The 24,070-nt window shown below is 32.0% G+C and overlaps 1 protein-coding gene across 2 annotated transcripts; it reads right to left on the bottom strand.

Moving 5' to 3' along the window:
* Window positions 1-6,967: 6,967 nt before the first annotated feature.
* LOC115694850 (ATP-dependent DNA helicase 2 subunit KU70) lies at window positions 6,968-22,625 on the bottom strand. Of its 2 annotated transcripts, none has more exons than XM_061116984.1 (20): window positions 22,468-22,625; window positions 18,967-19,220; window positions 18,787-18,864; window positions 17,753-17,869; window positions 17,304-17,418; window positions 15,882-15,987; window positions 15,622-15,739; window positions 15,417-15,500; window positions 15,268-15,326; window positions 14,537-14,670; window positions 14,390-14,433; window positions 13,830-13,906; window positions 12,876-13,023; window positions 11,111-11,172; window positions 9,680-9,740; window positions 8,963-9,055; window positions 8,776-8,890; window positions 8,465-8,567; window positions 7,550-7,736; window positions 6,968-7,307 (listed from the first exon to the last, which is right to left on the bottom strand). In XM_061116984.1, exons 2-20 carry the CDS (start codon window positions 19,036-19,038, stop codon window positions 7,194-7,196), a joined length of 1,887 nt encoding a protein of 628 aa, XP_060972967.1. In that variant the 5' UTR covers window positions 19,039-19,220; window positions 22,468-22,625; the 3' UTR covers window positions 6,968-7,193. The 2 variants fall into 2 exon arrangements, with proteins under 2 accessions (XP_060972967.1, XP_030477809.2); XM_030621949.2 differs by having other exon boundaries at window positions 18,967-19,163.
* Between the last annotated feature and the right edge of the window lie 1,445 nt (window positions 22,626-24,070).

Raw genomic sequence — 24,070 nt, 5'->3', positions numbered from 1 at the left:
AAAAAAAAAAGTTGCTAAGTAAGAGTTTTTGAGTCTAAATCTCTAAAAAACATACTAAAAATACAGAAAATAACATGTTTATATAGTCTAAAAAAGCTTTCAAGAAAATACTAAAAAGTTATAAATTTTAAACTAAGAAAGATAAAAAAAAACAAAAAAAACAAAAACAAAAAAAAACACACACACTCAGGAGCCACAACTTAGGGTATCGGAGCCCCACGACTCCACTTGCCAAATCCATCTTTTTTTCCATAATCTTTTTATTTATTTGTTTCAAAATTTCCTCTCGAAGTCATGGCTCCCTAGTGGACCCACAGCCCTGGGCATTTCTTGCTCATTCATATCTTCTCGAGTAATGGCTCTGACTGGTTGATTTCTTGCTTCCATTCTTTCTCTTGAACACCACCAAACTTACTGAGACGCAAGATAACTCTATTTTAGCCCGTTTTCCATAATTTAGCTTTTTTCTCTATTTTTTTTTTATATATTTTTATCATATTTTCTTGAAATAAACAAAAAAACAACTACAAAACTAACCCAAATTGACATAAAAGATTCGAAAACATGTTCTAAAGTACCCTAATAAACGAGTATAACTAAACCTAATTTGACCTACTAAAACATGATCTATGTATAACAAGTATATACTTGACCCAAACATGACCTGTTTAATAATTGTTTAAGAAAATGAAAACACGACGTACCCGTTTATAGATGGCCGGTTGACACGGCACAACCGTGTATGCCAACCAATAACATATTTATGACCCATTTATAACATGTTAAAGTATTAAAATAACTTTAAATAGGTCATTAATGAGTCAGTTTCGTATAAGTCGTGTCAACCGGAAACGTTTATTAAACGAGTTATAGACGAGTCAACAAAAATACGACCCAAACCCATTTAATTAAGGAAAATTCAAACCCGCTAACTCTCATTTAAGTTTCAAGTCGTATTATCGTGTCTGACTTATTTTACTGGCCTTACTGTCCTTTTTTCCTTTTTTCAAATTTGTCCATGCTCATAAAGAAAAATCTGTCTAGCTCCAAGCCCAATACATGTATCAAGACTAAATAACATCATTTGAAGACGTACGACTATAGACTCAATCAAAAGGAAACTCAATAAGGGTGCATGTTCAAATTGACCAAATTGTTAATTTGGAGGCTCCACACCTAGCTCGAAGACTTGTAATATGTTTGTCAAGAAAGAAATTAAGAATGTTGAAAGGATGAATAGCTTAAGAAGAGATTTTGGAGGAGAGAAACTTTACTCTATTATATAAAAAAATATTAAAGGCATGCATGGTACTTAATATACCATCGCATGCATAAAATGTTATATTTTTATTAATAGTATCCGACATATTTTAATTTAATAAATAATAATTATAAAAAACGTTTAATTATTTATAGATTAACACCTAATAATGATATTGAAAGGGAATCAAAATTTTTTTTCCCTAAACCAAAAATTTAAAACCTAAAAAAACTATTCTTTTTTTTTCAAAACCCCAAAAATACCCCCTCACAATATTCTCTCTCTCTCTCTGCATCATCTCTCTCTCCCTCTATCTCACCCCAACCGCCCACCCTCACCCGAACCACCCTCACCCACCCACGTCAACCCCAACGCCGATCACCACCCTCACCCCCGTCGACCACGACCCCAACCCCTCCGACCCCAACCCCAACCCGAAAGAGCAACCCCAGTCCGACCCCAACCCCGCCCCGGTCCGAAACTTTTTTTTTTTTCCTGCGATTTGAGAGTGGGAAGAAGACAGAGGTCCGATGGTCGGACCTTGGGGTCCGATGGGTCCGACCAATCGGACCCATCGGACCCCAAGGTCCGACCGTCTTTTAATTTTTTTTTTTTTCTGCGATTTGGGAGAGATAGGAAGAAAGAGGTCCGATGGTCGGACCTTCGGGTCCGATGGTCGGACCCATCGGACCCCAAGGTCCGACCGGCTTTTAATTTTTTTTTTTTTTCCTGCGATTTGAGAGAGAGGGGAAGAGAGAGGTCTGATGGTCGGACCTTGGGGTCCGATGGGTCCGATTGGTCGGACCCCATGGTCCGACCATCGGACCTGGGGTGTGGGATTCTTGGGACCGGGTAGATAGAGAGAGAAAGAGAGATAGTTTTAGTTTGGGGGTATTTTTGGGGTTTTGAAAAAAAAAGGTATAGTTTTTTTAGGGTTTAAATTATTGGTTTAGAAATCAAATTTTTTGATTTTCTAAGTATAGAAAATCAAATTTCCCTATTGAAATCACTAGTACCTAATAATAACTGCTCTTCTATATATCTTTCCTCTGCCTCAAACATATATCTTTAGTAACATGTTTAATTTACTGAAGACTATATATTTGAGTTTGTAATGAGCTTCGAAGACAATACTATCTAAAAAAAATAATAATATATGTAATGTACCTGAGGAAGACATTTACAACTTAATAATAGAGTTGAGTATTTATCAATTCTACCAATTACATCAAAATCATTACATAAATCGTACAAAGAGTATTTTTATAAAATTTTGATGTAATGATTTGATGTAATTGGTAGAGGTAGAGACAAATGATCATGTAAAATATTGAAGAGGAAGCAAAATATTAAGAAAGATTAATTTCCTTTGTGCATGAAAAATATGTATATATAAGGAAAAATATTTAATTATAAGTAAATTATCGGTAAGTTTTACATTATCTAACTAACTTGACTAAATTAGGTTACTAGCTCACTAAAGTACGTAGGCAAGTTTTACATTGTTTACCTAATATGGCTATTAGCTCAAAGCATGTTTGGTACGTCGTATTGTATTGTATGTTATTATGTGTATAGTATTGTGTTGGATTGTATTATATTGTATTAGTATTTAATATAATACTATATTTGGCATTGACTTGTATTAGCATGATGTATAAAATTATATTATCTTTATCATAAACTCTACCCTGACCTCGACTATTAGTTCAGGACAAGATATATTTTTGAGAGTGAGGGCCCAAAAATCTAATTTTTCTTAGGTCCATATATTCTCAGGGCCGACTCTGAGTTCAGGTCAGGAGTCCGAGGCTGGAGTCTGGGGTTCAAGTCAAGGTCCGAGTTCGAGTAATTGGGTTCGAGTAATTGGGTCGGGGTCCTTAACCCCAGACCTTTTGTAAATATTATAATATAAGTTAATAGATTATTTGTTATGTATTAAATAATGTAATTTACATTATATTAAAATTTGTGGTCATAATAATTAATACAACACAATATTTTATCCAATCAACGTAATTACTTATTATTTATTACAATACAATATTTATATCAATGTTTTAAATCATGATTTCGTTTGTATCATCACCAAATAATAACATGTAAATGTATAATCATACAATAATTTAATAAAATTTTTGGATTTTTATTTTTTATTTTTGTAGCTGTTATAGAAATATTTTTAATAGCAAAACAAAAGATTTCCAGAAAAGTAAATAAATTATGAAAATTATTTTAATTTGAAAAATATCTTATAAAAACTTCTCTCCAATTAATAAATAAAACATTTTATTTTTTAGTCCTACACTCACAGTGAGTTCTTTATTTTTTGGGATAATTTTAAAATAATACAAAAATAATAAAAAAAATTACAAAAATATAGTATGTACAGAATTTTTAATATTTTTATAATTTTTTAGATCTTATTTACATAAAATAGAATGTTTTAGTGTATTTTTCTATTGTACTCTTGTTATTCTGTTGTTGATTTTTTGTTATTTATATATTATTTTTTATGTTGTTTTGATATTACTTTCATATTGTTTTCTTGTATTTTTATAAAATACCGTAAAAAAAAAACTTTAAACGTAAAAATATAATAAATTTACAAAAATTAATGTTTTTATGTAATTATCCCTATTTTACTAGGGATTTTTTTTTACTAACATCGCAGCCTTACAAGCGACTTTCTCTTTTCTTCGCTAATTTTCGCAGTTTTCCATTTTTAATTTTTTACTGCGACGACCGATAGTATTTTGAGCATAACTCTCTTGATATAGCTCGAAATTGAATCATACAAGATGTTTTGGACAGATAAAAGAGAGATCTAGAACTTTCATTTGGAAAGTTTTTCTTAGAAATGAATGGATCATAGTCAAAAATTAACTTGAAGTTTCAAACTTTATTTTCATTCACAAACGGAGCATGTTTAGCATCCAAAACTTAATTTTTTTTTTTAATTTATTTTTAAAAAGTGATCACTCTTGACTCTAGACCACAAATTTTGAAGCTAAAAATGAAATCTTTGTCCTATTATAGGCAACATGAAATCAATCCAAGCTAAAAATAGTTTCCTTTCTCCATTATATTTTTTCATTTTTGCTCAAAAAGGCTTATAGAACACCAAAATTACCAAAATTGAGGATCTCCAAATATTTTTCTTAAAAAATAAATATAAACAAAAATCAAACATAATTTTGCACAAAAAACACAATAAAAATACTAAAACACATCCTAAATTAGACTATAAAAGTACATAAAAATAAATGTAACAATCCTAAAGGGGTAAAAGGCTAGAAGCTAAGCTATGGTGCCTAGAAGAAGGACATAAGAAATACATCATTTATCATTAGTAGGGATGTAGAGTTTAAGGAACATGAAATGGCTATGAAAGTTGCAAACACATGTGGTAATCAAAAAGGACAGAGTGAGACAAGTATGCAAATACAAGTTAACAGGTAGGGGTGTTCGCGGTGCGGGTGGTGCGGTTTTTAACCATTTTTTCAAACCAACCCGCACATGCGGTTTTTCTAATTTTCCAAACCGCACCCGCACCGCGATACTAAAAAACCGCACCGCAAAAAATGATGCGGTGCGGTGCGGTTTCTGCAGTTTATGCGGTTTGAACTATCACATTTTTTTTTTGAAGTCATCACAAAATAATTAAACTATCATTAATATAATTATTCCAAAACACTTAAGAAAATACAACAAACTTGAGACTAATAAAAGTTATAACAACAACAATAAGTTAATAATCTTTTTAAAGTTTCAACAACACACCTAAATCAAAATAATAAACTTGAAACTAATTAAATTTTAACAACAATATAAATGTACAAACACAAACTTCTAACTCCAAATTTCAATACACATGTATGGGCTTGGGTTTGTTGCTAAGAAGAGAGGGTTTGTGAAGAGTTATGGATTTTGTCCTAAGATTTATGGGCTTGGGTTGGGCTCATATGTATGGGCTTAATTAAATAAATATAAAAATTAAAATTTTAAAACATGCGGTGCGCGGTGCGGTTTGAATCGCGATTTAATAATTCCAAACCGCAAACCGCAAACCGCACCGCACCGCGCGGTTTGGGAAAAATTCAAACCGCAACCGCACCGCGAAGAATTTCAAACCGCTTTTTTTTTGCGGTGTGGTGCGGTGCGGGCGGTTTGAGCGGTTTGATGTACACCCCTATTAACAGGGACGATCAGGAGAAATCTGGTTTTAAAGATATGGTCATGTATTTTGTTAAGAGCACTCACATGTTTCTATTTTATCAATTAAAATGCTTCACTAAAATTTTACTTTTTTGTATTTTACTTCACACATTTACATAACAAAATATATCAATTTCTCTATATTTTTTCTATATCATTCAAAAATTATTTATTTTAATAATTTTTTTTTTTAATTTAAGATGTAAATATATAAATATAATAATTTAATAGCTATAATAGCTCATTTAATAGAGAAACAATTTTTATCATGTTTTACCTCTTAGCTAAATAATTTAGCTATTAGCTATTTTAGCTACTCTACTGTGAGTTCTCTAAAGCTAACCTATGAACACAAAATGTAATTTAGAAAGAATTATTGTTAGTATAACAACTTTGGGAAGATGAAAGGCATAAGCTCCTTTGGCTAATGCATGAAAAGATTCACACTTTAGGGATATGATTAAGACAAAGTACATGGAGTGAAGGCACAACATAGAATAGAACTTAGTTGTGATACGGAGTGGGAAGGATTGTGAAAAAATATGAACAAAGATGTGATGCTTTTGATGTAGGAGTTGGAGAACCAACTCCAAGAGTAATTTCTTAAGATATCTTATAATATGAAAGTCATAGACGTTTTGTTAATCAATTAGCCTAAGTAGCTTACTTTGACTTAAATTGTATTTGTATCTCGTTTGAGTATGAATGAAGTGGGTTAGTTAATTCTACTTGAGTATGAATTCATTACCATTTCTACTTTCCTTCTATTATTGTTGTTACCTTTTAAGAATGTCCTAAGTTAAATTATTGGTTGTAGGAGTAAGGAATTAGAAACATTGCCATCTCGATGATCGATATGACTAAACGGTGAGCCACCTGTAGGAAGGAAGAACATACTAGCAAGCTAGCTCTCCGCTTATATTTTAAAATGTTTGATTAGATCGGACGCCAGACCTTAAAAAATATAGTGTGTATATATAAAAATAGCATGTAGTTTCTACGAACAAGATACATGTCAAATACTAGATAGAAGGTTTGCTTGTCACTACAACTAACTCTAATATGTATGTCGTTTAATAACTAATGATAATTTGAAGCTTCCCTAAAATGAATTTCTAGAAACTTGAAAGGGGTCATACAATATTGTACTCTTGCCAATTAAAATGCTGATAGTACAATTTTTTTTTTTTTCATTTGAGGAATGATAGGCGCTCTGAATTTGTACATTCAAAAATTACACAAATGTTGTGCAATTAATCCTAAGCCCGGATATTTCGAAAGTAAAGCTCACAATTGTATGGTTGAGATTAATTACATATCATAACGTAAATACTAGCAGTGCTAGATCTAATACACTTGAAACAACATAATTTCATTTTCAAGGCTGAATTGCTAGACGTGTTAGTAAAGATCTATTCCATGTAGAACCCAAAAATAAAGATGCTTAGCTTCACATATCGAGCCATTGAAGGAAAGAAAGAAGGTGAATTAAAACAGAAAAGACAGTGTCCAATTAGCTTTCAATTCATATCACAAATATAGAGAAATGCATCTACATGTTTTTCGCTTCATTGTATTATTAAAGAGAATAAACACTTCTCTATTATGCAAGTGTCAACAGACAATTAAGTACAAAATACAAAATGACCACTGGTGAACAGCTTGTGTCAAAGATCATAACAATGGTATACATGAAAAAACAAACTAACCTTGCTTATTTCCCCATATGAGACAATATTCTACTGATCAGAGCTTCCTTCTTACCAGCAACAGGAATGTTGTTTGCTGTTAGATAGTACTTTAACTCTGTTACAGTCAAATCTTTCAACTGCAAGACAAAAATCATGAAATATTTATTTTCTGAAATCTACTGTTGGCCTTTATAGATTTTCTACTTGCTCAAGGATTCTTTTAAAAAGCCACCACCATTGTGTAAACTGTGCAAACTTTCAATATGTGTAAGTTCTTTCTTTCCTTGTACTATTAAGAATAAAATATTTCCCAGAAAACTGATCATATGCTCTTTGCTAGATAGAAGAATAGATTACTGAAGCAAAACATTTATCTAACCTCTCCGTTGTCTGCAAGTTTACTCCAATCATACTTTGCATACTCCTGAACTGCAATTTCGGAAGTAGCTTTTCTCTTTTTGGAGGCTTCACTTTCCTTCTTGTCTCCAGCATTTTCGATTTCCTCATCATAATGGTCCCCATAGATTGAAAGCTTAAACTCTTCCAAAGCTTTAACCACGCCTGGTCTGTGTGAGGTAATGTGCAATATATTAAATTAATTACAAATTACTAACCGAATGCAAAGAGAAGACAAACGTTTATTATCCTCTAAAGCTGGATTGCCTCCTTTTGGTATGCACAATTTTCTTGCAAGAGTGGGTGGGGTGTGCATAAATTCATCCAATCTAATGATGACCGAACAATCCAATTATAACCGACCGCCAAATATTGCATCGAATTGGATATTATTTTTTAATATCCAATTGGGTCAGATCGGATGTTGGATGAGTTGTCCAAAATCAAATACATCCAACATCCAATCGAATATATTAAATTTTTATATAGTTTGGATGAGTAATTAAATTTTATGTTGTTATACGTAATAGAATATATGTATATATATATAAATTAACATTATATTTTACTTTATATCCATCCAATACAATCCAATAAATACTAGATTTAAAATATTGGTTGGATCCGATCCGATCCGAAAAATACTAAGTCTAAAATATTGGATAAACCCGAATTAAACCAATAGATATACATGAAATACATCCAATGAATAGAACCGATCCAATTCAACATCCAATGAATGTTTGATCAATTGGACTGCTGAAATTAATTGGATCGGATTGAATGGTAAATCTAAAATCCAATATATAATAGGATCGGATCTGGATAGGGTTGAAAATATTAGATGTGGTCTAATGAACACCCCTAAAGAGTGGTACTAGTAGACAAACATATTTACCTAGACATGCCTTCCTCATCAGGCACTGTTTCATCTTTAATGTCTGGCATCTCATCTTCTTCCAAAGCTAGAGCCTGCAAAACTGCATAATGTCGCTGCAAAGCTGCAACAAAAACAGTACGTGGATACTGAAGCATCTTATTTTTTTTTCAAAAAAGAACATAAAAAAAAAAGGAAAGAAAAACACAATTGGTAATCTACTATCCCATAAAAGTCAGAGACTATCATAGCACACTCCATTCCATAAGGGCAAAAATTCAGCTATAGAAAGTGTTCAATATTAGAAAAGAGTTGTGAAAATGGAAATATACCGGGGTTAGCGAATTGGCATACTGAAAAATCTCTCAAGTCTATACGTTTTATTAAAGAGGCAGCCTTTCTGATTTGCTCATCAGTTGCACAAGGTGCATCAACACTTGAATGAAGCTGCAGAGTCATAGTGTCTGTCAGAAATGAAATTACCAGTAATTCTCAAATACAATCAAACATCTTCCTTGCCTCTTCATTGTCTCTGATATCATCAGAATATGGGAGATATATCATGTGCATGCCTGGGGGCTCAACCTGACCACCAGCCTTAACTATTTCTTCCTGAATGTAATGAGGAATAATGTAATGTACAAAACCATTCAAATAAAAATTAAGGTATAGTATCATCAACGAAGCTTCAATTGATCAGTTACTAGTGTTTCGAATCAGTACTCTGGCAACATGATGAGCACATTCATGTGGTGTTCAAAACTTAAATTTGGTTTTCAGAGAAAAATGAGAGGAAAAAAAAAGTTACTTAAAAGGTGGAAAAGTACCAGTCCATAACAATGTTAAATGGTAAGTATACTTTTAACAAGTACTTCAACAAATTAAGGCAATTTAGCTAAAGGTTCCGCCATTATGGATTTCATACAAGGCAAACAAAAAGGAAAAAAGTGAAGACCAAAGACTAAAAAATTGTTTAATTACATAATATAAAACAAATATCATTATCTATGCACTGTTACATAACCGATTAGAACATGCTGTCAACATCTTACCAGAACAGTCAATTGAGGATAGATGCAATTAGTTGGGATTCAAACGGTGTGTGAGCGTGTGTAAGAGGAAAGGGGTTGGAATCGTGCATGTGTGTGTGTGTCTTTTTCGTCCTTTCTTTTTATTTTATTTTTTAGCCTTATTTGATGGAAAATTAAATGAACCCTTGGTAAACCAATATCATACCTGAGCAACAAGAGCAACTAATTGAGGACGAGATGGAACGCCATAAAATGCAACAGCAAATCTGGAATAAAAAGAAAGAAAACTTCAGTTAAAAATGTACCAAGATTTAGGATATCACAGTTGATTATCAACTAAGATATTAAGTGATAAAATCTGGTACACCTGTGCAGATTATCAATGAGCTGATTTGAGTTTCCTTTCCTTTCTTTTTCTTTTTATTAGTATCCTTCTCTTTTATTAGTTTCCTCTTATCAATTAAAGCTTTGCAGTGTTTTTTACATTTATTTTCTCCAAGTTTATGTCCATGGTATCTTAGCAGGAATATTGTTGAGGGAAAAACTCCATAGACTGGGGAGAGCAAGGACAATGACTGTCATAAAAGACTGTTTTGGTGAGATCAATTTTTTCTCTGTAATTTTATTATTGATATACACAGTATATATAGCCTAAACAATATTAAATTACATTAATTACAGAATTAAACCTAATCCTATAAATGAGGAAACAATACATACAATACAACTAACTTTAAGATATGATTAGTTAGTTGTATTGTATGTATTGTTAAAGTTGTATTAAAAAAAATTGGTTAAAGCCACTTTAACCAGATTAACTTGCTAGAGGAACTTTAAAAAAAATAATTCTTTTATAAAAGAAAAATTTATCCATAGAAAAATTTTATTTCATTCTATTTCGGTTCACATTCTCATTCTTTTGTTTTCATTTTAAGTGATTATTAACCAAGACATTTGGTACAACTGTGTTTACCAGCTGTCAAGAAATGAAAGAATCTGAAAAAAGTTTCAAATTATTTTTCGAGGATTTCACTTCTAAATATTTTATCACTAAATAACAACTAAGGATATTATAGTTTTTGTGAAAATAAAATTCCTTCCAATTTCTGCTCCTAACAAACAAATGATGAAAATCTAAACGCTATCTCTCTATCTTCAACAAAGGATACAATATTCTTTCTCTCTATCTTCATTTCCTGAGGAATGTGCCTCTTAATATTATCTCTCTATCTAATTAAACATAGAGTAACGTTTTACCATTGCTTATTAATTATTATAAAGTATTTTCAACTATTATGGTAAATATATATATATATATATAGAGAGAGAGAGAGAGAGAGAGATTTTGTATTTATAAATGTATATAAGGTTCCATCAGTATTGAAAGATACCAAAATTTCTATAAATTTACAAAAGATATTGCATTCTCATTTCTTATTTAACACTGAAAAAAGAAACACAATCATACCAAGTAAAGAAAGAAGCATCAAGACTACAAAAAGCAAATCGCTTTGTATGATCTAAAATCCTATATCATGATTATTTTCGATGTAAAAAAAAAAAAGAGGGAAACCGCAAAACACATTATTGCAAATAATCGTCAAGCTTTCAAAAGAGCTATGTTACTAGCACTAACCGCTCTAGCCGCAACATGGATCTGTGCAATGCAATAAAAAGGCATGTGCTACCAATTACGTCCTGCAAAGAAGGTACAAGTTAGGTACTACAAATAGAAGTTGCAAGTTGAAATGTATTGGCTTTTTTCTTCTCACAAAATTCAAAACTTTCACAAATGACATTCAAATTCCCAAACTATCAAGTATGGACATTTAACCCAAGGAGGCCACACCTTCAGTAGTCAAGTCTTTACTGTTCTACAGTGATCAAGCTTTGCTTCATTCACTCAAAATGCTTAATTTAGAGTTTAATTTGCCTAAAGTAGTCCTATACTTGATACACAATATCTTACTCTCTTCTTTATTGTTATGTATACAGTTAGAATACAAGGAATTTTCATCTATATCCTAATATAGTACTTCTTGTTAAGGAAATACTCATTTATTTACTTAGTTAACCTGCGCAATCTAAGAACATGATAAAACCACATGAGAGACTACAGAACACTTAGCTGAAAGCAAGCTGAATAATTAATGAATACATGACAATTCAAGTAGTTTGAGAAAATAAAGTAAAATTAAGCCATCTCAATACTGAACCAAAAAGGGGAGATGTAGTTTGAGAAAGAAGAAGATTTCACGTTTATGTATTTTTTTTTTTTTGAAAAAGAGACAGAGGCCAATGACTAAGATTGACCCCTCCTCCGACATATATAGAAAGCCTCACTTGTGGCGGAGGAATACCATGATTACAAATGTTCTATCACAAACATATAAAACATTTAAAACAACATCACAACAGCTAGACATATACAAAACATATACTGTTATACCACACTACACAACAATCTCCAGTCACTACTCAATTCTAAGAACGAAAACTGCTTCTAGAAAACAACATCACAACAGCTAGACATATACAAAACATTTCACGTTTATGTATTCAAACAGGAATAATATGCTTCTAGAAATTAGTGACACTTCTATGAGTCAACATCCTAATACAAAAATTGTCTACATCAAACAAGGACACTGTGTCGTCAAATATGCCAATCTCTTGATGCATTTATGACAAGATATGGATCATTATCAATGTATAAAGTGCACCAAAGATGCAGCCATACTAAACCACTTGATCCTAAAGAAAGTCTATAGAGTTTCTTTTTACTGAGTAATTTATGGAGGGATATGATCTGATCCTTAGTTTGCATGAGTCTTCTTGCATTAACTCTCTCGTGTACATGATTACTAACAAAAATAATGGTCATCTCCATACTATCTCAAAAGCTCTTATGTCAATAAAAATAAAAAAATATACCCCTAAAAGATTTTGGGTTTCAGCCTTATTGCTACGGTGTTGCTCATTATATGAAGCGGTTGTCATCTAGGATTTTGGATTTCAATAGTTTATTGTAAATGTTTTCAAAATACGTCTGAAACTACAACATCTACTGGATGGGCCCATTGTCTGCTTAAGAAGGGAAAACTTAGTCCAAGAGCTATAAAGTGCAATTTTTGTCGGGTTATTCCATTGTTTGAAAAGGCTACAAATGCTATCATCCACCAACTTGAAAGTTCTATCTCTTCATTCATGAAACCTTTGTTGAACATGCAAGATATTTCGACACCAATTTATTTGTGCTTTAATTCCTATAGTAAATGTAAATGAGAGGCAAGAGAAGTCTTGTAGAAAGGCATTTAACATAGACTACATTTAAATAATAAATATAAAATATAAAAATTATTTGGAATGCTACAAAAAAAATAAAGTAAAAATAAAGGAACCTCTTCACTTGGGAAAAGAAATGTCGATGGCCTTAAGTTGTGGTAATCCTTCAAGCAACTTAATGGCTTGAATCCAAGCAAACGAAGATTTCTAGCAGACACCCTTTTTATCTCTGATAGCTCTTCCACAGAAAGCTTGATATTTTCACTAAAAGGAATTAGAGAAGAATAAATACATATCAAAAAATAAAAAGTCACCAGAAAGACAACCATGAAATCCTTGCAATGAAATGAACATTATGGACATGTGTGACCTTTGTCTCTTTTCAAAAAAAAAAAAAGGAAATTAATATGTCAAAAAAGACAGTGGAACAAGTCAAACAACCAACAAGATAGTGGCATGATGGTCACAAATTTTAAAAAAAAAAAAAAAAAAAAAAAACCACTCTTAATATTTTTTTTAATTTTCTTTTTTCACATTATTTTGTGTTGATTTATTTTCATACTTCTATTTAAATCATGTGTAATTTTTTTTTCATATACTTTTTTATTTAATATTTGTCATGATATTTAAAATATAATTTATTTTTAATTGACAGGTATATTTTTTTAAGAATATGAAAAAGAAGAAAAAAATTAAAATAAAAATAGTATAAATTAAAATTATATATTTTATATAATCTAAAAATTATTAAAATGTGTTTTTTGGGTGTAAATAAAACCCCCCAAAAAAAATCTACAAACAGGCCAAGATTTTGAGTTAAGATATTTAATCTATTTGCCAAGAATAAGTCTTAGATAATTATTTTATTTTAATTCATGTTTAGATGATATATTTTATTTTGTTAGTTGAAAGAATAGAAGTTTGTTGAGCATCAATAAATTCAAGTTGTAATCTGCCTTTGATAATCAATTAATTGAATCATCTACATGCCAATAGAACTCAATCAATTATAGAAGCATAAAGAAAAACAAAATTAAAGATTAAATAAATAAGCAAAATAGCATGCTTACTTTTTATAAGAGTAAAAGAGTTTAGTAGAATTCTGAAGCAATGCCCCAGTGTCCGCACAGATGAAAGACCTTTCAGTCTGCACAGAATCAACTCAGACAACTCAAGCGCTTGCCAGAGCTTAAACATGATTATTCAACTGAAAATTATAGCAATGGTACAGTAATACAGCTTTTAAACTTTTAATCACACCAGTTCCACCGAGGCCTAAGCAGGCAAACCTGTTTTAGAGTGAATTAATATACAGAAACCGGCAGCAAAGGTTTTATTGGCGAAAATGGAATCAACTTAGGATTTTGACGCACACCAAACTATAAACATTTTGCATATTTGGCGAGATAAAGCAAAGAGAAAATGCAGAAGGGTCTTTCATCAGGAAAAATATATATATTCTATGAGAAAGAGCTAAAATCTACAATGTAACAATGGCACAAAACGAGGATGATATGTGTGCTAAACAGCAAACTAATCACACGAAGCTACAGGATGCTGAAAACAAATGCAGGGTAGTAAACATATAACAATATTTGATCAAGTAAACAAAATGCAGTATTACTGTCACCTTTAAAGGATGGTTGGTGACAGAATCCAACCATGTAATTGCTCCTGTAGATTAGAGGTAATGACCAGTAGTTATTCAACTGTAAATATAGAACATGCAAAACCAAGTTCTTAATTTATAACAAATTTGATCAAAATATATGCATACCAGGAGTAGTGTGACGAACTAAAGCATATGTGTTTAGTTCAATGGACAAACCATTGGCAATTGCGAAATTGATTTTTCTAACTATGCGCTTTTTAAATAAACGCTTTCTCAGCTGATCTTTCATATCTTCCAACCTGAATTTTAAAAAATAAATAAATAAATAATAACATAAGAAAAATAAACATGTGAACCAAGCAAGTTAATAATAAACCAAATAGCACCAAGATTGACTATTTTTTTAGATTCCACATCATCTAAGCATGAGCTAAGTAGGTGGTCAAGAACCACTTGAGCACCCTCATAGGCTATTCTTTTGTGAGTGAGTCCTACATACGTTATTACAGAAATGGTATTAAAGGCAGCACCATCTAGCAAGACCAACATCACGAGCAGAGCTACCTAAGTAAAGTCAATTTTGGGGTCACACACAGTAAAGACCAAGGAGAAATCCACACGGGAGATATGGGTTGTTGTTGATAATGATATCAGGTCTAACCGATCTACATTTAAGTGATTTTAACCAAAATCTATATTACTGTTATTTAGGATCTCAGTCCCATTTGAATTGTAAATTAACACTAGACTTATTACTAAGTTAATGTCATTATGTACCAAAGTATTCACAAGTTTTAAAAAGAGCTACAGAACCACCAAAATAAAGAAAATAATATATTCATACTATCCATCCACATGAAAATGAATCAAACACGCATCCAAAAGTTAAGGCATACCTTTCTCCTGCCGAAGGCATAAACTGAGCTAGCTCATCACCTTCCAGTCCAACTAAGTCCTGAAACATATAGACTAAAAGTGTCAAGTATCTTTATCTAACCACCTGTAAGTGACCCAAGGAAAATATGATAGTAAGATATAGTCATACAGCATAGAACAGAGAAATGTTGAATTCCTCCTCAGGCCGACTCAGGGGTAGAACTTCAATTGAGATGCCAAGATCTTGTGCATCCTTTTAGAAGTAAATGTTAAAAATATTACAAATTAAAAGTAATCGTGAATAATAAATAAAATTATATGAAAAATAAATCTGTATTCACAGAATCATTCAAGTAATTTCAAGCAAAACACACTTTAGCCCTCTGCAATGTCGTATTGACCATGTCCATCTTCACAGCTCCCTTTAAACTTCCAAAAGGATCATCTTCATTGGTAAACAAAAGTATCCGCTTGTCCGCAGTCTTAGCAGACCTGAAAGTATTGGTAGTGTTTATCATTGTAAGCCATGACCATGAAGTATAAGCAAGATCTTTTAATTTCAATTTTCCTCTAAATATTAGAAGGTCATAGAGCTATAAGGGGGAGGAGGGAAAAATAGAAGGCACAGTCTAACCCTTTGCGCAACAGTGCCTGCGCTACCCATATTGCATTGTAAAGAGAATTGTCTCGAGATCCAGAGACAATACCATACTGACTCCCAATTTCTTTCATAAATGACTCTGCAAGAAACATTATTCCAATAAGGAGCAAGATTTGATTCAAACACCATGATGAAAGTCTTGTTGAAAACCAAAAAAAATGATAGTGATGATGTGAATGACATCCCTACATTAGAATTTATTACCACAAATACATACATAATTACAATCTTGATTGGTTTACAACAGATAAGCAACATCTCTGTTATAAAAGAGATCCTTCTTCATAAATTATGAAAAGTTGTTCATGTATGAGATTCTAATAAATTAAAAAATTTCAAATTGATCTTCAAGTATTGGATAGCTATAATAAAGCCAAGAAATAAGAATCAAATGAGTTTTCATACCACAGATCGATTTTGATTTTATCAGTCTATAAAAGTTAAGAACTTAGGAACCTCAATAAAGAGTCTTTTCTTCCATTTACTCCCTCTCTTATATCAATTCACCGTTTTCTTCCAACCAAAGCTTTCTGCACCATTTATATCCTTTACTCATAACAATTGCATATTTTGTTGCTTTACTTTTAACTTCTTGGCAACAGTTTTGAAAACTGTTACTTGCTTAGGTCTTAGCATCATGAACTAAATTATCTACAAATTCCCATAATGTTTCAACATGTATTGGGCCATGGTTGCTTGGAAATCTCCATTTCTGTTTATATTTCCTAAAGTAATTTCATCCTCTCATCCAAATTTCAACACTCAACTTCACACCAAAAGAAAATATTTCTCAACAGTCCAAACCATATTACTCTTTTTATAACTTTTCCTAGAACATCATGGAGGTTCGTTGATTACAACACTCCACACTCACTCTTTTTCATCATTTCATCTTCAAAGATACGCACATTTATTTCAGGGAACTACTGATCCATGATACCGAAATTGATTACACATCCTCAAATTCTACACCTTAATTTTTATAATCCTAGTTAACTGCCCATTTATCCATAACCTAAAGTTTGATCATCAACAGCCTTGCATCCTTTAACTTCATCAAATACTTATTCAGTATTATGCATGATTAGTTTTGAGAGGGAACAGAAAGTTCAAACAATAATAAAAGAATGAAACAATGAATCCAAGAGTTATAAATGCAAAACAACATTGTTGTATACTATTTACCACATGTTTCCGTTTCATCTTTAGAACAGAACTTCTTGTTCTAAAACATCAAGGAAACAGAAATGTGGCAAATAAAACACAGAATTCATGAATATCCCTGTTCTTTTTTATTTCAACTACAAAATGAGATTTCAACAGACATAATTACAAAGAGAAGATCCAATGGTTCCACAGGACATGCACCATACATACTATCTACTCCATGCTTACCCTCTAAAAGATCAAACTCTTTAATTAGCCTTGCAGTTGGCCTGTCTAACTGATCTCGATCGGCAGCGTTAAAAACAAAGACACCATTTAAGTCCTGCAAATTCTTCTTTTCCCTCTGCAAGTATAAACTTATGAAATAAATATTTTAACCAGAAAATGGTAAAACAAAACCAAACAGTTTTTTTTTCTGGAAGCTAAAACCTGGGCTGCACAGGTCTACCCAAAGAAAAAAGAAAGAAAGAAAGAAACAGCCCCAAACATCATCTGAGACAGATTTATATTCAGTCCTTTTTCATGGAAGCTAATACTTGGCTGCAATGTTTACCAAAACTAGAAAAAAATGGCCCTGAACAACATCTGAGACAGATTTATATTTAGTCCAATATAAATCAGTCTCTGGTGATGATCTAAGAATTCTATATTGTAAGACTTAAACAGATTCATCTTACTGTATTAAAGAAGCATATAGCAACTTCATCATATGAATTATTGATGATTTGTGATTTCAATGACTGTGAGATGCAACTGAGAGCAATATGGAAATGATTTTCATCCATGTTATCCACCTGCCAATATGAAAAATAAATTATAAACAATATATGGAGAATTACCAAGCTCACGGCTAAAACAGTTAGATATGAAACAATTGAAAGTAAAATCAATATATTAATAATTATTATAGCAAATAAGAATAAAGGCACAAATCATGACCATCATCTAATGACAGATAAAAGTGAAACATCAATTGACATGCAGAATTTTTTTTTATTTACTTCTAATTTTTGTAACAATTAGCCATTGCCCAATGACAGACAAAATTATATCATCACTTATCAGAAGCTAACAAGTACAAATTGATTTTCTTATATCTTTTTTCTATCTCGACACAGTGAAATGAGCATGGGGGCCAACAACAAAATACAAAATCACATTAAGCTAACTATCATGTATAATCTAATCAAAGATAAAATATTTATTGATCATCAATATGGTGATATATTTAGTGTCATATTCAACTAACATAAACTACTACTTTTTTTTTCTATATCCCTCCCCATTACTCCCTCTGCTTTCTGGACTTGAGTTCAATTCATATACTACTTGAAAACCAAGATGATCATAAAATATCCCAGTACAGAAGAGCTGGTTCATACCTTCTAAAGCTATAATGAGATCCTCAAACTTCTAAAACAACATGTTATAAATAGTTAAACCAAAGAGAAATTCTTATCTTTCGCTAAGAAAACGTCATATGTTATAAATTCTATTTTTGACAACCATAAATTAATAAATAAACTTCAATTCACAATTTTTTGATAAATAAATAAACTTTTGGTCGCAAAAAACATACCATATATGCATTATATACCACTTAAGAATGCATTTAGAAAAGGCAAAAACATCACCATGACAGAATCGATAGAACTTGTATGATAGAAGAAACATAACCCCTTTAAAGACATAAAATAAAATAAAAGCTCACGTCTGGAGAAGTAGTGTTGAACATTTTTGGGGAAGCATCAACCAAGTACACAACAAAATCTTTGGTTGCCTCTCTTTGCTAAGCCACACCAAAAAGAAACATAAAAAAAGTTCAAATGTTAATACCGTGTACACAAAGAACATTTTAAATAAATAATATGAATATATATTAAAAAAGGACCTGATAGAAATCATTGTCAAAGTCGTCTTCATCATCTCTGAAAATATCATCAAGGTCCATATCCAAATCCATAAGTGAGAGTTGAGAGTAGAAAGTGGGGGAAATGTATAAATGGGTTCACCACTAATTGTATTGGCCTGTCCTCTTCCTTCTCTATCTACCTGCTCTCCCTCTTTTGGGGCTTTTAATACTAGTAGCTAAAAAAAATAAGAAAGAACTTTAAAATACAATCTCTTCACTTCAGCTTCTCCATCCTACGATTCAAAATAAGTCACCAAAATCTTACTTTATTTTACCTTAAATTTTTACATTTCTCCATAAATCAACTTCTCTATTTTATCTCCATATCATATAAATATTATACTTTCTAAATATATATTATTCATTCAAATATTTTCTCTAACTATCAATAATGTTCTCATATCTTTTAATATTTACAATACTTCTCCCATATAATATATTTTATTTTATTCTTAATTAATCTAAATTTATAAAAATAGAATATAAATTAATTAAACAAATCAAATCAAATCAAATCAAATCAAAAGAAACACCACAACATCAAAAAATAATACATTTTAATTTGCCAAATAGTCAGACAACAAAAGAAAATGACATAATACATTACAATTTAGTCTCCAAATGAAGTAAAATATTTTTTTTACATCATTCTTTTCAGGTAATCACGAGAATATGCAATCTGTACTTCTTCCACCTTCCTTAGATGATCAAAAGTTTTTTTTTTTTTGCTAAAACTTAGATGATCAAAAGTTCGTTCATCATTTCCCATATCACCATAATAATATATATAGAATGAAAGTCACATGGAAAGGAAAATCTTAAATTATCGTCTCTAATTTATGATTAGGCAGCAATGATTAATATTACAATAAATCTTAAGTCCAAGCCAACACTTCACAACTTGAGACATCTCAATTCTATTGCTACTTAGAAATTTGATGAGAACTGGCTGTTGTTTTTAGTTGGTGATGGCTCCAACATTGACTTATTCAAGCAGCATTGGCTCCCCTCTTTGGAAGGACCTCTTAGCTTTCATTGCAGCAGATCAGCAACTATGAATCTAGAGAGGGCTACTGGGAAGTCCATATTTGTGCCAAATTCTAGGGATTAATTACATACCAATTTTCTTTTAATTCAAGCAAAGGAAAACAAAGCTGAAAATGTATATTCGATGTGCTTGTAATTGGCTCTATTCTCTACTTGTATGGACACACACTTATTCAAAACAATCTACTTGAATTCTGGTCTTGGTACTACTATACAATCTAGAGCAACAAACGATATACAACTAGCAATCTCATATATACCCCAATTAAGGAGCAAACCCACCAAAGAGGAACTAAAACAAAACATGAAACACCAACTTTTTTAACCAGTAGTGCAAGAACAACAACTCATATAATAAAGTACGAGACCTAAAGCAATCTTCTTAGTTGCACAAGCCTCTTGGACAGGTAAAAAGTTCAGATTATGGTCCACATTCTAGAAGAACAATCCTAGATTGCTCCTCAGATTTTCCTAAGTTAAAGACATAAAACATTCATAAACTCTATCTCATAAGTTTTGACAGCATAGTTTCTGTGAAAAGACAAACACAGGTTAAGTAGTTAACACTTCCACACACCTATAAATGATGAAACAAACAAATAATACAATAAAAAGAATAACTTTCATCAAGGCGATCAGTTATTATAATAGAGAAGTATATTAATTTTTCTAGTAATAAATCATGTAGCTGAATATGTAGTTATGTTCATATAAAATCCAATAAAGTGTGTTCATATGAGAAACAAAACTGGTAATTATCAAGTTAGACAAGTTGATCTTATTTAAAGTTGAAATTTTAGCTAGAAGAGAATGTACCAACTACCAAGCCTTGGTTGCCCTTTGCTAAAAACAAAAAGCAACTTTTGTCATTTCTCAATAATACCAATCATATATGCCACTCACAAATAATGACCCTCCTAGGTTTGGACTGTTGGACAAAGATGGAAAAATTATTGGTTCATTCTCTGAAGAAGGTAAATCTGTGCCGAAAAAAGAGAAAGAAAAGGGAGAAAACCGCTCCGAAAATTATTCCAGATTTAAAGGGAACAAACAGCAAATCCAATTCACTGGGGACGGATTCGCAAGCAGTTCCGATCAATGGTGCTACAGTTCCTTCAAAACCTGTGCGGAAAAAGAGGAGAAGAAAACTGCAAGCTGCTTTCAAGCCTCCAAAAAATATTTCTTTAACTTGAAGACCAGACACCAATGCAAGTTACTATAAAAAAGAAACTAATGGAAAGACAAAAGGTGCTGCTGCTCTTCTCTTGACTTCCGCTGCTGGAGTTCCAGTGCCTTCAAGAGAAGATTTGATCTCAACATTTTGCAAGTTTGGACCATTGAAAGAATCAGAAAGTATGTTATTAAAAGACCCCTGTAGCTCTCAGGTTGTGTTCACCAGAAGTATTGATGCTAGAGAACATTGCAGAATATAAAGAAAACAACCCTTTTGGTTCAACCCTGACTAACTACCGGTTCCATGATCATTCTGCTGCTTTCAAAGTAGCGAGACCCAGTCAAGCTTTTAGTTCTACCACAACAACTTAGCAACATCTTCACTAATGGAGGGATCAGTTACTCTTGACTTAATAAGGCAGAATCTGCAGATGATGACATCAATGCTGGAGAAGTCAGGGAACAATCTTTCTCCAGAGATGAGAACCAAATTAGAGGGTGAAATAAAAGGCCTCCTGAATAAGGTGAGCTCCATTTCTGGTTAACTCAGGTGGAGTTTACATTATTAAAGTTGAAATGCTTTTCCTTAGGCTAGTTTTGTTCTTGGCTTTTGTAATAAAACTTTTTCTTTGTTAGCTAGCTACAACTGTTTTTGCCCCCTTGTTTACTTGAGCTCTCTCCGTATCATTATGTAATTAGGATTGGTATGCTTTTTTTTTAGAATAACTGATTCCTCTGCCATTTGAGTGAACACATAAGTCATAAGAGATGGCTCTTAAACTAAAGGATGTTGTTGTAGCACCTTGTAGTTTGTGTTAATATTTAACTTATTTTCTACTCACAAATAATTCTACAATACATTATACAACTATCACAACAACTGACTATGTATACACAATCTAATCTCAAAATTATCCACTTAAATTTCAAAGAAAGAAGGACCCTTTAATTTTATGCAAATAATATATCACTTAATACTCACATATCCAACAACAAAAATCATATAGAAGTGTTGAAATTCAACTAAATAAAACACAAAACTCTATAAAGAAAATGATAATCCAAAACCTAGAAGAAACTACATATACCACTTTATTGAACCAGGTCAAAGAAAGAAAAGCAAGCAAGCAATGCAAATATCTACACTCAAAGCAAAATCTAAACCTGAAGTACCGTTTTTTTTCGGATGAAATTGAAGGGTCTTTCTGCAATACGCATACAACTGTGTATTTATATTTATACATATATTTATATACAAACCTCTGCTTCAATGTCCTAAAATGGAGTTCTCCCCAAGCGTGGTTGATGAGCAAGGTCAAATTGCTTCAGCGTTTGGCGCAAGTTTCAGTAGAAAAAACGAGGGAATGAAAGAGAAGAACAGCGAAGTGAGAAATTAAATACTTATTTTGTTCATTTTCTTATTAGTACCAAAATTTTTAAAAATTGTGGCAAAATACCACTTTTACATTTGGTCAATGGTACCCATTAAAGTATGAAGGACACGTGTACTTTCCTAATAATTCTTTCATTTTTTTCCCCTAATTAATTAAAAAAAATACATAAAATTAAGATTAATTTAAATTTTTACCTCCTCAATTTTGACATGTAATAAATTATACCTTTTAAATTTTTGGGAAATTACCCTATATACTATTTTTTTAACTTTTTTTTTTAAAAATTTACGGTTTGGGTTTCTAAAGTGGTTGCAGCTCTAGTTGCAATAGGAGTTTCTGTACGATTTTTTGTTGCAATTTAGGTTGTCGTGCTAGTTACAATAGAGGTTTCTATGTAAATGTAACACCCTAACTAGCATAGGCGTCCTAACGTGATTTTAAACATACTGTGCAGCTCATTGCTAATCAACGAGATTAATGAAAATCGTGATTAATTAAAATTTTGCTATTTAATTAAAACTTATAATATTACATACAAAATATTTCGGGATTCCGTTTACAAAATACTTTACAAAAGTTTGCTAGTCATTTACAAAATATTTGTCGCCCAGCGACTAACAACAAAAGCCCTGATGTCTCGAGGATTGTACGCTCCAGACCTAACCGCCCCGACATGTACAATCTTCATCTGCTCGTCCTCACGGTTCCTCAGCCTTAGCGTTGCCCTTACCTACACATAAACATAGTACCGTGAGTCGACAGACTCAGTAAGAAAAGCATAAATCATATAACATACATATATCCCAAATTATGATCAGACGCTCATACCCCTGACCATAACCCTAATCCCCGTGTCCCACACGGTATTGAGTCTAGAACGTTCGTACGACGGTACTTTTGACATAGTAAAAACCTATACTCGGTACGCTAGTCATACTCTAGCCGTACCGATGTGATACTGTATCAGCCTACTCGGTACGCTAGTCATACTCTAGTCGTACCGATGTGATACTGTCAAATAGCACGAAAGCCAACATACATATCTAATGTAATCTAACAAGCTTACTAACATGCACGCTAAACATGTAAATACATATGCATACTGTTATACTAATCTTACCTCGATTCTGAATTCAGTTGTGCCGGTCAACCTGAGTGGAACAATCTGCTCGGCGAATTACAGGCTCCTAAATCACATCAATCACAACACTGATAAGCGACACGCTAAAACACTTACCGGGGACTTAAACTTGAAACTAAAAGTTTTTCTATCGATAAATAACATGGCAATACCCTAAATAACACAAAAATGGGAAAAACTAGAGTTCCCAAATTTGCCCCAACTGGTAGACCGGTTCTCCAACCAGAATTCCGGTTCTAAAAAAAATTCCTGGAAGCCAACCAGAATTCCGGTTCCTACAGGCCTCCCTGAACAGGAATTTCGGTTCAGTGTAGGAAACACCAAAAAA

Source organism: Cannabis sativa, chromosome 6 (assembly GCF_029168945.1).
Source record: "Cannabis sativa cultivar Pink pepper isolate KNU-18-1 chromosome 6, ASM2916894v1, whole genome shotgun sequence".
Taxonomy (NCBI): Eukaryota; Viridiplantae; Streptophyta; class Magnoliopsida; order Rosales; family Cannabaceae; genus Cannabis; species Cannabis sativa.
Note: the sequence above shows the minus strand (reverse complement) of the source record. Positions and strands in the feature narration are given on the sequence as shown.